Genomic DNA, 15,598 nt, shown 5'->3' on the forward strand with positions numbered 1-15,598 from the left:
GTTGCCTAGTGTGATTCGTCCTGTCCCCGCGATGGTTGTCCTATATTCTTCATGGTGTTGGCAGTTTATGGTTATCGGCTGCTCGGTAAGTGTGGAGTACAACCATGAGTGCTGGTTAGTCAGCTCAATCCATATGGTATGATTGGAATGTATATATCGTATGTCGCATAACTTTTGCCCTGGGGGGGGGGTGTGTGTGTATGCTTGAATTTCGCAGATCGCATTGTCGTTTATGTGATAGATGGGCCTATTTTGTTCGCATATATAGTGATTGTCTACATTAACACATTTTTCTAAATTACTTTGCGTTATTGTTAGATAGGTTTGATTTTCGTTATCAATGGCTACTATCGGTTGGTTTATTTCTGCGAAGGTAAATAAATTCCCGTGGCTATAACTCGGTAGGGGGATAGCCTTCACTATGTTATATCTAGGATGCGAAATTAGTGGGAAGCGCAAAATAGTGTGTACGTAAGGGTTATTAAAATATGCGCTAATGGTTACGAATTTTTCAATCGTGAGCCAATTGTCTTCGGAGATTCCGAAGGGGAAGAATAGTCCTTGGGGCACTTGTGACGTGGCTTCCTTGAGACTTTCTATGATTTGATCTAATGGAATTAACCTCGGATGTATCCTTCCTGTTTTTACTGCCATTAAGTGTTCGATGACGTCTTCCGCGTCTCTCATCAAATCCGTTATTATGGCATTAACTATGGAGAAGTATTCGTGTATTTCTTCTCGTTGTACTTGATTTGCCATCTGTTTTTGGATTTTGGTGGTGAAATTGAGTAGTAGTTGTTCGTTGTATTGTGTTGTTTTTTCCAGATTATCGATGTGGGCAATTGTTGTGTTTAAAATTTTTACTTGATTTTTCATCGTGTGATGCAGTGTTTGCTCTTGATTTTGTAAGAGGAGTAGTTGTTCCTTGATGACCTTGTCGTCATTGGCATCCATGGTTCCGAAGAGTGTTTTTGCTAGTGACCCGATCCCGTCGAGTAGTCATCTTCGTTTGTTTGTCGGTGTCCTGTATATGGTGTTTACTCGTTTTAAGAGGTGTGTTAATTTATCATTCTCCGTTTCGATAATCGTTTTTTGGATTTGACAGCTTTTTTTATTTTGTATCTTGTGTAGGAAGTGTCCGTGATCAATATAATTTTGTAAATCGTGGAATCTTTTATTTAAGGTTCCTAGGTCTATATTAATTATTAACTTCCAGGTGGATTCTACTTCGTTGCTTTCTGGATGGTAAGTTGTCTGAATTTTCTCAATTTTTCTTAAGTTAGTAATTTACAGACGTCCTTGAACATTTCGCTAAGGAAGTTTGTACCCTGGTCGGTTAAGACCTTTTCTTGGATACCATGTTCGAAGATAATTTTTGTTACGAATTTCCTTGCAATTGTTATATGGACTAAAACAAGCACCTCGGTGCTGGAACACTAAGTTCCGTGATTTTCTAAAACGTTTCAGCTTCAAAGAATCTGACGCGGATAAATGTGTGTTTTTCGGAAACTACAAAGAATCGTTAGTTTACCTTGCGCTTTTTGTAGACGATGGTATCATCGCGGCTAAATCAAACAAAGTTCTCGAATCAATAATCAAATCGTTAAGTGAGTCGTTCGATATTACTTCAGGTGAATGTAGCTGCTTTGTAGGATTACAAATAGTTCGCGATAGGATAAATAAAACGATGTTTATACATCAGAGTGCATATACAAAACAATTGATCGACAAGTTCGGTATGAAAAATGCGAAAGGACTTTCTGTACCGGCAGATCCTCACACCGCATTATACTCAGTCGCAGAAAATGTAGTAGAAGCATGTAAAATACCATATCGCGAAGCAGTAGGCTCTTTAATGTTTTTGGCAATAGTGTCCCGACCGGACATTTCTTATGCGGTGAACAATGTAAGCAAGTTTCTCAATAACTACGATACTAGTCATTGGCAGGCAGTGAAACGCATAATTGCCTATCTAGTCAACACTATAGGGTACGGCATAGAATATCGAAGAGACGGGAGTGATTCCGAACTAGTAGCTTTCTCAGACGCAGATTTTGCAAGCGACATCGAAACCAGGCGGTCTACAACTGGCTACGCGTTCCTGATGGCAAATGGACTTGTGTCTTGGTCGTCACAACGACAAAAGCTCGTATCCTTGAGTACTACGGAATCTGAGTACATAGCAGCGTCAACTGCTACACGAGAAGCTATCTGGCTGAGAAACCTATTACACGACATAGGACACAAACCTAAACATGCGACAGTCATACACATAGATAACCAAAGCTCAATTCGTCTTGTGAAGAACCCGGAGTTCCACTAGAGAACAAAACATGTAGACATTAGATACCATTACATACGTGAGAAATTCGAGACATACAGGTAACATATACAGAAAACCAGTTAGCCGATATATTTACCAAACCCTTGCCTAAAGATCGATTCAAAAAACTCTGTATTAAACTTGGAATGTATAATAAAACCTCAATCGACCAATAGAGCATTCAAACGGCGGAAGTGTTAAGGCTGGTTTCTCATGCTCTGTATATTGCGTGCGCATGCACTAGAGAGAGTTTTTTTTGTTCGCAAGGTGGCAACCATGCTTTTCTTCTTTTCTTGTTTTGCTACGTTGTCACCACTATCTCTCACTGTATCATTTTTGTGTGCACGAGCGTTACGTACTTTCAGAAGAATAAATTTATACTATCAAAAACGCAGTGTGATATTCTTATCAATCCTTCCATGCAATATAAGAGTAAAGCCTCAACAGTATATAGTAAAATCAGCTGCTCGTGCTAACGAGAGATATCGTGTATCTGTCTGTCATGTTCTGGACTATCCGTTTTGAATAATCGTGAAAATATGAGCTGTGCAGTGCAAGAACAAATGAGGAGTAAAAGTAATTAGCGTGCTTATGTAATACTCGAGTGTCCAGTGCTCAGTAATCATTTCGCGTTGTATATTCACCTGCGCATATCAGATAAAGACAAAGATGCGTATTCGAAAAAAATATATTTATGATACATGTGAAGCATTTAAGAAACCTGAAGCAAACAGAATATACGAGTAAATGATATCAAATTGTTGTAGCAAAAATAAAATCGTGTAGTTTAAAGCATAATAAATTAAAACGTTATAATTGTAAGATATAATTATATTTTTTGTGAGAAATTTTAAATAATTATAAAATGTCAAAAATTTTTAAACAAAATCGGCGTATTCTTATAATATATTTCTTATAATTATAATCTATATTTAATTATATTTTTTTAAACTCTCCTAAATGAGAATTGTGTTTGTTCTTCGTATAGAGGCACAGGAAAATGCTGACGAGTACAGTAACGAGGTGGAACAATTACGAGGTACAGTGGCCAGAAACGAAGAAGAGAAGCAAAGATTGGAGGCGGAACTGTTGCAGATTAAAGAGATGTTATAACGTGAGGTGGCTCGGGCAGACGCCGAAAGTCGCAGAAGCAACGTCATTATAACCGAATACAAGCAGGTATTTGCCAAACATTATTTGATTCCACATAGTAAGATTTCAAATGAGTTCAATTGCATAGAACTGCAGGAAACGCAATTTATACTGTTTCAGATCTGTCAGCGTTTTGAAGACGATTACAATGCCGCAAAGACAACGTTGAGCGAATTACGAGTGCGTTACGATTCATCCTATGATTCAATTTGCGTTATATTATTCGTGTACAGAAATAAAACAACTGATGTTTCAGGCGAAGGTTTCAAAATGTGAGAAATGCAGGACATGTATAATGGATTCGTCCAATATATTAGCGGATATCGCGCATCCCTTGGAGAATCGAATAGATCCTATGCTTCACAGAGTGCAGGAAAGGGTGCGCGAATTAGAATTGGAATTGGCGCAGACCAAGTTGGCTCACGTCGAGGCCGAGTGTCGAAATCAGGTGACAAGAATATATATTTTTTTGCGTTACATTAATTTTTCGAAATCGCAAGATATAGAAATCCTTGATACAAATCGCGTTTGCGATGCAGGATCTGACGCATCAATTGCACGCTACTGCCTCCGAGCTGCAAGCCGCGCGAAACAGCTGGCCGTGGCTCAGTAAAACCTTGTCCAGCATAAAGGAAGCAGCGAACAAGAGGGAAGTCCTGGCTCCGGCTGCTTTGAGAGATCTGAGACGCGATAGCGCACCCGGAGGCGATTTGCATCATCTGATACACTCTCGAAGCCGCGACGCGCGGGACAGTCTCAAGGAAGTTGTGTGATGCAGTAAGCATTTCCTTAAAGTAGAGAGAGCAATTTTTTTACAATAAAACTTTATAATATTAAAATAAGACGTAATATTTATAAAATATCAATCGTACGAATGAGAAGCTCATTTTATCTGTATTCAAATTTTTTAAAAATATTTTATAGAAACACAGTCATCGATATTTCTCATTGATGTTGTTTAATATTCTTCCTATCTCTCTTTCTCTTTCTTTCGCATGAACGATATTTCATATTTATATTCGTTAATTTTTTATTATAGACAAAATGCCAGTGGAAGAGTTGGAGTCAAATATGCCAGGCACAAATACGTGAACATGACGTATATTCGTAGTTACATGTAATGTACATACGACTTGATCTGTTAAGTCGATGATGTAATTCTCTGTCACTTTCCGCTATATTTCGCATGTCAAAGTGCTTTTCAGGCAGCCCTATTTATCGCTAATAATTATATATTGAAAATTGGTATTACATTTTTTGTTCTTCAAAATTAGATTAATTTCTGTGATCTTTTTCTTTCAATACTCTACGAGTATAAACACGCTTATATTAATTTTATATTAATTTAATTTAATTTTTTTTTTTTTAGCATATGTAAAGCAGTGCTTTTCTATGCTTGATAAAATTTTTAAAAAATGATATAACACTACACTTATTACGCGGGCTACTAACAATCGACAATTTACCGCCAAAAGAATCGCATTACGTACGCAAACATACGGTAAATTATTTATAATATTAAAAAATACACAAAATAAGTAATATATGCCGCGTTTTGTACGAAACTAGTCGTAAGTATGAAAGGGAGAAAATGTAGAAACTTCTACCGTGTATACAGTGCTTTCAAGTAACACAACAAATGCGCGATATCAATATACAATATAAATCAAGATTTATATCGCGTAACACAGCAATGAAGAGTTATTCTTTTTTTTCTTAATTAATTTTATCCGGATTAATATAACATTCCAAAATTGTGTGAATGCGTTTTCTTCCATTATTGCTTTTTATTATTAAGTCAGCTATTCTCTGCAATGATTTCAATTTAACTGACGTAATTGATGATGATACGTACGTATAGTTATGATACTTTTACTGATTCACAATTAGTGTGTTAGAATTGATATTAAAAGTTTTCACTGTTTTAGTTTTTTATATGTATTTTCGTCACCGATAAACTCGCGCGAAGCGTATATATTTTATCTCTAGTTCCGTAATGAGACATTAATCATACAAATATAGCAAAATAGATTATGCGTATAAAAAAATATAACAAATAAATGCGAGATACTCAGAATTTTGTTTAGTTGCAATTTGCACTTTGTTTTGACAAAATTGATAGCAAGAAACAAACACACTATTAAAAGCCATAGAGCTTACTGGCATTAAGGCACTACTTAAAAGCGCAATTCTGTCAAATATATGTAATTTTATGTAGTATTATAAGTGTTTTAACAATAAATTTGCTAATATATCCCTATAGCACATTCTTGACTATCAAACTTAACTTTGTAAGCCATTTACTCAAATATGATATATATTTATTTATGTATAATTGCATTTAAAAAATTAAAAAAGAAACTGTTACGCGCAACGAAATATTACTAAAATTGTCTATAATTCTACAAACATATTCATTTATGGCATTTATGCCATTGAGTTATACAATTCGATTTATTTGAAACACGATTCATGTTTATTTAATTTCTCGATTAAAAAAGGAATTTATTAAAATGCGATAAAATTAAGGAAAACTGTGTACACGATTGCAAGTAAAGTTTATGTCACGTTTTGCTTGTACTCTAGCGAATAACCAGTTATATCACTCAAAAAATGAAAGTCTTTATTTCTGTAAATACTACAAAACAGTCGAAATGGTCTGTTAACAGAATTATGTAAAGTTGTAGGCTAATCTTACGTATAAACCACACATACACACTGTATATCCTGTAATTTCATTCAACAATATTATTATTGAAATAAAGGAAGATATCGCACGTCTTCATGTAAAATATTTAATATTAAGAAGTTCATAACTTTTATGCCATACAATATGTTCACGAGCGCGTGCAGGAAAGCGGATATATTGAGGAAGCGAAGCGATAAGTGCTCTCAGATATTAGTTTAACAATGTTTACTGTATTAGCACAAAAATTAACATATACAACAAAACAGTATTTGTCACGACTAACAATAATGCCGTAATAGAATTCTAGTCCGTAATTCGAAATCGTTAGTTGGTTGATAGCGGGTGGCGACTGCGGTTTTAATTAGGTATAAGCGGTATAACAAGCGTGCGGTATGCGGTTTCACGACGGATAACTGCGATAAGGCGTGGATGATCATGGGTGAGCTCCTTTTATTGATTCGGGCCAGGAGTCACCCTTTTCGCCGAGCGCCAATAATCATCCTTAATTTTCAAACATTTAGAGGTGACTCGAAGGCGCCGTACGCTATAGGCTGCCTCGTGATCCGCGCAGAGTAGGCACGTGCCTGTCATGTGCGAGTCTTTAGATCGCGCGATTGATTGGCCTTACAGTGCCCACGTGATGCGGCCGCGCATGCTTTTCGCGACGTCGGTGGTTGTGTTCCGGCGCGGTGGCTGTTACGTGTTTATATGTTTGTGTTGTTTTTTATTGGCGTATCTGTCATCGCAGATTTATTGCCTATTTGTTTTTGTCCTCAAAGTCGCAAAATAACAGATCTTTTTTAAATTGCAGAAATAATGTATAATTATTTATTGCAGCTTTGAACATCCCGCCCGCCTTGTCACTACGTGACAACATGAGTTGTTAGTGATATCCGGTCGCGGATCTCAAATGATTCGTGATCGATGATTGAAGCGGTCGCGGCTGCGCATTGCGATGTACGTGTGGTCGCGTGCCGCGATGTGTGAGTATTGTCGGTGATACTGTGAAACACGTAGTCGCAACGAGATTTCGTGGTGAGTGAGGTGAATTACAGTGAGTGCAGTGACAGTGAGACGATAAGGTGAGATGTGGTGTATCGAAGTCGGGGTCCATTCTCGCAAAGGTGTTGTGTGAGTACAGTGCGGTGTGATTTATGTGTCAGTGTGTAACGAATCGGTGTCGTCGACGCCCGGAAGTAACACGAGCTTCACGAGCGGACGTACGAGTTCGGAAGTCGCCGTTCGAATGGTGACTACGCGCACGACGCCGTCATCTCCTGGATGCAGTCGCGTGATCCTTGCAAGAGGCCATCGGCTCGGAGGGGTGTTCTCGGAGCGTGCCAGACAGAGTGCTCCGATGCGGGGTGATGCCTCGTCCTTGAACCACTTTGATCGGGAGGTAAGTCCATGAATGTACTCGCTCGACCATCTCCCCCAAAAATGGTCCCTCATGGTTTGCAGGTGACGCCATCGTGACCCCGTGTTTCCAGGTTTCTCGATCTGAGACGGCTCGGGTACGGCGAGGAGAGGTGCCCCGATGAGAAAGTGTCCCGGTGTGAGAGCGGCGACGTCATCTGGATCATCTGAGAGTGCCTGCAACGGTCTGGAATTAAGACAGGCTTCGATTTGAGCGAGGAGCGTGCTTAACTCCTCGAAGGTGAGGGTGGTCTCGCCGATCACTCTACGAAGATGATACTTGGCGGATTTCACGGCTGCCTCCCACAATCCGCCGAAGTGCGGGGCCGCTGATGGATTGAAGTGCCAGCGGATTCCCTGAGCGGCTGCTGCACGTGCGATTCCACGGCCATCGGAGGACGCTGCAATGAGGAGCTCCCGCAGGGTGCGGTCAGCTCCAACGAAAGTTGTGCCACAGTCGCTGTAAATGTCGGTACACAGGCCCCGGCGAGAGACAAAGCGGCGAAGTGCGGCGATGAATGCGTCGGAGGAATAATCCGAGACGAGCTCCAGGTGGATGGCCTTCGACCAAAAGCAGATGAATACTGCGATGTAGCCCTTGTAAGCGCGATGTCCACGACCTTTGCTCGTCCGAATGAGTATTGGCCCTGCATAATCCACCCCAGTGCGTAGAAATGATCGTGCTGGAGTGACTCGATCGGGCGGTAAATTGCCCATCGGCGGGTGTGGAGCAGTCGCCCGCCACCTGGTGCAAGTGACACAGCGATGAAGTAGCTGTTTGACGACGGCTCTTCCTCGTGGCACCCAGAAGCGGAGACGAAGCAATCCGAGCGTGAGTTGCACTCCTCCGTGCAGAGTCCGGCGGTGACAGGAGTCAACTATCAATCGCGTCAACCATGACGTTGGCGGAGCGATCATCGGGTGCTTCTCATCATGCGGCAGCAGAGCATTTTTGAGTCGTCCTCCCACTCTCAGTACGCCGTGGTCATCGAGGAATGGATTGAGCTTCACCAGCGAGCTGCGTGGTGATAGTATGCGTCCGGCGGTGATGGCGGCGACCTCTTCAGTAAAATGGAGCGCTTGCATCAATCGAAGCCAACGAAACAGCGCAGCGTCCAGTTCATCCGGATCCAGTGGTAGTCCAGGGGTGTCAGCGGGTTTCGATGTGCGACGCCAGCGCAGACACCATGCCGATACTCGCAGCAGGCGTTGCAGAGTGGAAAACCGAAGAAGGAGTTCCGGTTCGACAACGACGTCCCTCTTGATCAGCAGGCTGGTGGCTCGGCTCTCTGGAAGGTCCTCTTCAGATGCTCCCATCTCGGTGCTCGGCCATGCAGCTTCTGTCCTCAGCAGCCAGGTAGGTCCTGTCCACCACAATGCGTGGTTGATGAGTTCGCTTGGATTGATTCCTCGCGATGCACAGTCTGCAGGATTGTCTCGTCCGGCCACGTGTCTCCATCGTGCGTTGGGCAGTTGCGTTTGGATGTGAACTACCCTGTTGGCGACGAAGGTCTTCCACTTTGAGGCGTGCCCGCGGATCCAGTGGAGGGTGACCTGGGAATCAGACCAGAGATAGATCGGCACTGTGGCAAGGTCGAGCGTGTTGCAGACGTGATGCATTAAATTGGTGAGTAGAGTGGCGGCGCAAAGTTCCAGTCTTGGCAAGGTTACTTGTTTGACGGGAGCTACCTTGCTTTTAGCCATCATCAATCTAACTGAAACCTTGGTCCTTTCAGATACACAGCGGCGGCATAACCTCGTTCTGATGCGTCTGCGAAGCCATGCAGTTGAAGATGTGTGTCGGCATCTCCAGTGCAGAACCAGCGAGTCATCCGTATGCGATCGAGAAGCGGAAGCTCTTCCAGCAGGCTTTTCCACTGTCGTACGTCGGCTGGTGGGAGTGGGGCGTCCCAATCCAATCGCTGCAGCCACGTCGTCTGGATCATGATCTTCGCCCGGATCACGACTGGTGCTAGCCAGCCCATCGGATCGAACAGCCTAGCGGTTTCGGCGAGGACTCGTCTCTTCGTGAATTCCGCGATCGTGCGGGGATGAAACACGAAGGAGAATTGATCCCCGTGCGGGTGCCAGTGGAGTCCTAAGGTGGAGTGAGTTTCTCCTTCCCACGAGTGTGGTGAGCGTTGAAGCCGATGTTCCCGTGGGATTCCCGTCAAGACCCTCTCGTCGTTCGCTGCCCATTTTCTTAAGGGGAACCCGCCCGCCGTGCAGAGATTGCGAAGTTCATTTTGCAGCGTGGTCGCGTCCGCCAAGGTGTTCGCGCCGGTGACCACGTCGTCCACGTAGCAGTCACGGTTTAGTGCGACAGCACCGCGGGGAAACTGACCTCCTTCATCCACCGCGAGTTGCTGCAGCGTTCGGATGGCAAGAAAGGGTGCGCAAGCGAGCCCGTAGGTTACTGTCTTCAGCCGATATTCCAGTACCTCATCATCGACAGAGTGGCGCCACAGGATCGTCTGAAAGCCGCAGTCGTCCGGATGCACGAGGACTTGCCGGTACATCTTCTCGATGTCCGTGACGAAGACGTACCGGTGCCAACGCCATCGTAGCAGTATGTCGTTAAGTGCTGGCAAGCGATTTGCTCCGATGAGCAGATGAGCATTCAACGACTCACCCGACTGTGTTCGTTGCGATCCGTTGAAGACCACCCTGAGTTTGGTGGTGGTGCTGGACTCCTTGAGGACGCCGTGGTGCGGTAGGTAGCACTTGCTCTCCGAGTCACTTGGCAGTGTGCTTATCGCCTCCATGTGTTGCAGATCCTCGAATTCCCGCATGAAGCTTCGATAGAAGTCACCGAATCGAGGATCTCGGTCGCAGCGTCGTTCCATCACCAGCAGAAGGCGTTCGGCCGATTTGCGGGTCTCGCTGAGGGTTGTCGGCGGCGCGGAGAATGGCAACCTCACCACGTATCTCCCGGCGGTGGTGCGTGTGTGTGTACGCACAAAGAGCTCCTCACATCGTTCTTCGTCAGGGGTGAGCGGAGCTACTGCGGTGGGTTCCTTTTCTAGCTGCCAAAATTGTTGAACCAGCTCAACTAGGTCGCGGTCAGCGGAGCACTGGAATGTGTGGCGTTGTTCCTCTGCGGATGCTGCGTCGGAGCCCCCAGAGAGAATCCATCCGAAAGACGTCTTCTGGGCGATCGGCATCTGGGGTCCGCCCTTGCGTAGGCCCTCTTCAAAGATTAGAGAGCATACTTCCGCTCCCAGGAGAAGCTCCGCTGGATCGCCCTCCTGGTATTGAGGGTCAGCCAGCTGAAGACCTTGAATATGCGGCCAGTTGCGGTGGCGTTTTGCTGCGATACCTTGTTGCAGCGAAAGGCGTGGCAACACGAATGCTGCTACACACAGGTTGGCGTCGGTCACGTTGGAGTTGATGTTCAACGTGACTTTGCCGCGGGTTGATCCTGCACGTGTGCCTCCAATCCCGAAGATGGCCATGTTCGTGTGGGATCGTGGCAGCCGTAGTCGCTGTGCTAGCGTCTCGGAGACTAGTGACACCTCGGAGCCTTGATCGATCAAAGCTCGGACGTCGTGCGGTGATCCATTGCGGTCGGCGATTTTCACGCGAGCGGTTGCGAGGAGGACTGCCTTCTTGTCTACGTTCGTGTGAACCGTAGTGAGTGTGGTGGCCTCGGGTTGTGAGCGTGTAGTGTATGCGTCGTGCAACATGGTGTGGTGACGTGCGTTGCAAGTGAAACAGCTCTTCTTCGATTGACATTTTGCCATGAAGTGGTTACCGAGACAATTAAAGCATAGTCGCTTTGTCTCGACCAATGCTTTCCGATCGGCAGCTGATTTGCCCTTGAAATCACGGCACGTCATTAGTGAGTGTTTCTCGTGGCAAAGTGCACACTGCGGCGTATCAGTTCCGTGCTTCGCGACGTGAGTTTTGGCGGTGCGTGGTAAATCACTGGAAGTCTTCACGAAGTTCTTCGGTCGCGCGGCGTTGAGTGTTCGCATTCGTCGGCTTATGAACTCGAGAAGTGCCTCGTGACGTGGAGGTTCAGCGGAGTCCGACGTGGAAGACTCCCATTCCAGCCGGGTGCGTGCGTCGAATAGTTCGATGACTAAGTGGTTGAAGAGATCCATCCCGTGCGAGTTTATGGGGCGGCCGATACTTTCTTGAGCGTTTACGGCGGTGGTGACAGCATTGTGGATGATACTCAGTTCTTCGGCGCTTTCCCCCTTCATCTTCGACGTGGCAGTGAATGCGGCGAAGTTCAAGCGGATCAGTTCCTTTTTGTTGTCGAAGTGTTTGCACAATATCGCCCACGCGCGATCATAGTTCTCGCCCGTAACCGGTAATGATCTGATTAACATTTCAGGCTTGGCCTTGCACACTCGAGCGAAGATAGTGGAACCGCTCGATCTTGGAGACTGAGGAGTTGCCACCGATGACGGACAGGAAGAGGTCCCGAAATGAAGGCCAGTCGGCGTACGAGCCTGAGAATTGCGGGAGTTTGATGCGAGGCAGCGTGGTCTTCGGGGCGCTGTCAGAGGTAGGCGGTGTGCCTACGACTTGAGCCTTGATATGTTCGGCGTAGCCATCCAGCGTGCTCCTTTGCATCACGTAAGCATTCTCCGTTATCTCGAAGAGACCAGAGGTTACGTACGCACTCTCCTTGAATTTATCTTTCAGGGCGGCCCGAAGGAGATCATGCTGCTCCTCGAATTTCACCCACAGTTGGTCGAGGATCCGGATGCGAGTTGCGACGGCACTGGCGGTGATGTTGGCGGCACCCAACTTCTTGAGGTACTCCACTGAACGCGATATGCGACTTTGAATTTCACTTTGACTATCGTGAAGCGTAGCTGCATCCATGATTGACACTCACAAATGTTCCTGTTATAGTTGAGTAATCACTTCACTCCCGCCACGAGAGAGAACACTCGCGAACGTGCGGATGCCGGCTTTATGACGAAAATCCGGCTCGAAGGACCATCAATATGTTCACGAGCGCGTGCAGGAAAGCAGATATATTGAGGAAGCGAAGCGATAAGTGCTCTCAGATATTAGTTTAACAATGTTTACTGTATTAGCACAAAAATTAACATATACAACAAAACAGTATTTGTCACGACTAACAATAATGCCGTAATAGAATTCTAGTCCGTAATTCGAAATCGTTAGTTGGTTGATAGCGGGTGGCGACTGCGGTTTTAATTAGGTATAACAAGCGTGCGGTATGCGGTTTCACGACGGATAACTGCGATAAGGCGTGGATGATCATGGGTGAGCTCCTTTTATTGATTCGGGCCAGGAGTCACCCTTTTCGCCGAGCGCCAATAATCATCCTTAATTTTCAAACATTTAGAGGTGACTCGAAGGCGCCGTACGCTATAGGCTGCCTCGTGATCCGCGCAGAGTAGGCACGTGCCTGTCATGTGCGAGTCTTTAGATCGCGCGATCGATTGGCCTTACAGTGCCCACGTGATGCGGCCGCGCATGCTTTTCGCGACGTCGGTGGTTGTGTTCCGGCGCGGTGGCTGTTACGTGTTTATATGTTTGTGTTGTTTTTTATTGGCGTATCTGTCATCGCAGATTTATTGCCTATTTGTTTTTGTCCTCAAAGTCGCAAAATAACAGATCTTTTTTAAATTGCAGAAATAATGTATAATTATTTATTGCAGCTTTGAACACAATATGTACATGCTTTTCTGTATTAGGTCAAAATATATCGAGAACATTATATCTACTATCAGATTTTACATCAATTTTATTTACCCAAAGCACGAGCGCGAACATAACTCTATGCAGTCTCAGTCTTAGGAAGTTTTAAGAAAATTGTAGTTAAATAATCACAAAACAACTCAATATTCATAATATATCACACATTTGTGATAATATAATGTACCAGATATCATATATACGAGGGATGTATGATAAGTACCCGTGTTTAACGACTGATAGCGCCACTGACTCAAAATCTGTATACTATTGTTTAATTTCATCTTTCAACTGTCGCCTGTCAAAATTTCAGACATATTTATCGAATAGATTTTGTTTTAAAGCTGTTAAAATTGGGCAAGTTTGTATTTGTTTGCAATCATGGAAAAAGAGCAATATCGGTCAGTGATTCGATTTCTTTTTTTGGATGGGAAGACGTGTGAGGAAATCAAAATGCAGTTGCATGCCGTTTATAAGGATCATGCACCTTCGATGACTACCATCAGATATTGGTTTAATGAATTCAAGCGAGGCCGAACATCCGTTTTTGATGAAGAGCGTCCAGGCCGTCCGATTGTGGTGACTACGGAGGATATGGTCAACAAAATCCATGATATCGTGTTAACAGACCGCCGAGTGAAGATCAGAGAGATTGCTGACATTGTAGGCATCTCAATTGAACGCGTACAAAATATCTTACACGAAAAATTGGGCATGAGAAAGCTATCGGCGAGATGGGTGCCGCGTTTGCTCACAGTGGAACAAAAACGGAACCGCATGACAACTTCAGAGTACTGTTTGGACATGTTTAAGCGCAATCCGAAAGAGTTTCTGCGGCGTTTCATAACTATTGACGAAACATGGATCCATCACGCCAGAATCGAAAGAACAGTCTAAACAGTGGACTTCACCCGGCGAACCTGCTCCAAAGAAGGCAAAAACGGTTCCATCGGCCGGAAAGGTCATGGCCACCGTTTTTTGGGATTCGCGAGGCATCATCTTCACCGACTATTTGGAGAAGGGAAGGACAATTACGGGGCAGTACTATGCTGATTTATTGGGCCGATTCGACGCTGAATTGAGAAGAAAACGGCCCCATTTGGCGAAGAAGAAAGTGCTCTTTCACCACGACAACGCACCAGCTCACTCGTCCGCAATCGCTACAGCAAAACTGGTCGAATTACGCTATGAATTGCTACCTCATCCACCATATTCCCCCGATTTGGCCCCCTGTGACTTTTTTTTGTTTCCAAACATGAAAAAATGGCTTGGCGGAAAGCGGTTCACGTCAAACGAAGAAGTTATCGCGGAAACAGAAGCCTATTTTGCGGAGTTCGAAAAATCATATTTTTTGAATGGCTTAAAAAAGTTGGAATATCGGTGGACTAAATGTATTGAACTAAAAGGAGACTGTGTTGAAAAATAAATAAAAAAAAATTTTTTTTAATGCGTTTTCTTCCCTAACACGGGTACTTATCATACACCCCTCGTATATATATACAGGGTGTTCGGGAACTCCGGTGCCAACCGTTGAGGGGTTGTAGGGTAGGTGAAAATATGCAACTTTTATTAATAAACATGTAGTCTCCGACGACGCCTGTCAACGATGCACGACTGCAAAGCAGAGATGGCGCTCCGCGCTCAGCGGCGCCTGCGCACACGTACGAGGCTCTTTCCTTGTGTTCGTGGTGGCAGCGTCTCGAAACTGGCATCTCTGCGACGCAAAGCAGCGAACGCCTAGTCCACACTGATCTCAGTTCAGCGTTTTGTTTCGGAAATTAAATCGACATGTTTACATTTGCGGAGATGACAGACATGCATCTTGTGTTCGGTGAGGCTCGCTGCAATACAAGACTTGCTGAAAGGATCTACCGTGAGAGATTTCCTAATCGGCGACACCCCTGTCGGAAAACATTTGCAGCCATCGATCGTCGCTTGCGGGAACTGGGAACGATGACGGTGAACAGATTAGACACCGGAGCAAGAAGACTTGTCCGGACCGTTGATTTTGAGGAGGATATTCTGGAAAGATTTGAAAATGAACCGTCCACTAGCACTCGCGCCATCGGCCATGCTATGGGAGTCGCCCACAATACTGTCTGGAAAGTCGTACACGAACAACAATTACACCCCTACCATCTACAGAAGGTGCAAGCAATGGGCCCAGCTGACTTCCCGCTTCGTGTGAATTTCTGTCAGTGGTACCTTAATCGCCTCGTAGACAATCCACATTTTGGTAGCATGGTTTTGTTCTCTGACGAAGCGCAATTCACAAAGGATGGCCTCTTCAACAGCCGTAACAGCCATCTTTGGAATGACGAGAATCCTCACGC

General features: G+C 44.8%; 5 protein-coding genes across 5 annotated transcripts; 3 read left to right on the forward strand and 2 right to left on the reverse strand.

Annotated features, from left to right (window-relative positions):
- Positions 1-1,687: 1,687 nt before the first annotated feature.
- LOC145948373 (uncharacterized) lies at positions 1,688-2,323 on the forward strand. The gene has a single exon (XM_083058070.1). The coding sequence runs from the start codon at positions 1,688-1,690 to the stop codon at positions 2,321-2,323; it is 636 nt and encodes a 211-aa protein (XP_082914196.1).
- A 1,095-nt stretch (positions 2,324-3,418) lies between these two features.
- LOC145948371 (rab GTPase-activating protein 1-like) lies at positions 3,419-4,252 on the forward strand. Its single transcript, XM_083058068.1, has 4 exons — positions 3,419-3,502; positions 3,596-3,655; positions 3,732-3,923; positions 4,015-4,252. Exons 3-4 carry the CDS (start codon positions 3,771-3,773, stop codon positions 4,246-4,248), a joined length of 387 nt encoding a protein of 128 aa, XP_082914194.1. The 5' UTR covers positions 3,419-3,502; positions 3,596-3,655; positions 3,732-3,770; the 3' UTR covers positions 4,249-4,252.
- A 3,491-nt stretch (positions 4,253-7,743) lies between these two features.
- Positions 7,744-9,284, reverse strand: LOC145948374 (uncharacterized). The gene is made up of 2 exons (XM_083058071.1): positions 7,850-9,284; positions 7,744-7,757 (listed from the first exon to the last, which is right to left on the reverse strand). The coding sequence occupies exons 1-2, from the start codon at positions 9,282-9,284 to the stop codon at positions 7,744-7,746; spliced, it is 1,449 nt and encodes a 482-aa protein (XP_082914197.1).
- Positions 9,285-9,286: 2 nt separating this feature from the next.
- LOC145948375 (uncharacterized) lies at positions 9,287-11,917 on the reverse strand. Its single transcript, XM_083058072.1, has one exon. It carries the CDS (start codon positions 11,915-11,917, stop codon positions 9,287-9,289), a length of 2,631 nt encoding a protein of 876 aa, XP_082914198.1.
- A 1,801-nt stretch (positions 11,918-13,718) lies between these two features.
- On the forward strand, positions 13,719-14,162 carry LOC145948376 (protein GVQW3-like). Its single transcript, XM_083058073.1, has one exon. It carries the CDS (start codon positions 13,719-13,721, stop codon positions 14,160-14,162), a length of 444 nt encoding a protein of 147 aa, XP_082914199.1.
- Positions 14,163-15,598: the final 1,436 nt, after the last annotated feature.

This window comes from Prenolepis imparis, unplaced genomic scaffold, assembly GCF_030444845.1.
Source record: "Prenolepis imparis isolate NDT839.2.m4 unplaced genomic scaffold, iyPreImpa1.0 SCAF_354, whole genome shotgun sequence".
In the NCBI taxonomy this organism is placed as follows: Eukaryota; Metazoa; Arthropoda; class Insecta; order Hymenoptera; family Formicidae; genus Prenolepis; species Prenolepis imparis.

Excerpts from the sequence above, each read along its gene's own strand:
- LOC145948376 (XM_083058073.1), top strand. The coding sequence starts at position 13,719 with ATGCAGTTGCATGCCGTTTATAAGGATCATGCACCTTCGATGACTACC.
- LOC145948375 (XM_083058072.1), bottom strand. The coding sequence starts at position 11,917 with ATGTTAATCAGATCATTACCGGTTACGGGCGAGAACTATGATCGCGCG.
- LOC145948373 (XM_083058070.1), top strand. The coding sequence starts at position 1,688 with ATGTTTATACATCAGAGTGCATATACAAAACAATTGATCGACAAGTTC.
- LOC145948374 (XM_083058071.1), bottom strand. The coding sequence starts at position 9,284 with ATGGCTAAAAGCAAGGTAGCTCCCGTCAAACAAGTAACCTTGCCAAGA.
- LOC145948371 (XM_083058068.1), top strand. The coding sequence starts at position 3,771 with ATGGATTCGTCCAATATATTAGCGGATATCGCGCATCCCTTGGAGAAT. Across the intron at positions 3,924-4,014 it reads AGGCCGAGTGTCGAAATCAG|GATCTGACGCATCAATTGCA; the intron begins GTGACAAGAATA and ends TTTGCGATGCAG.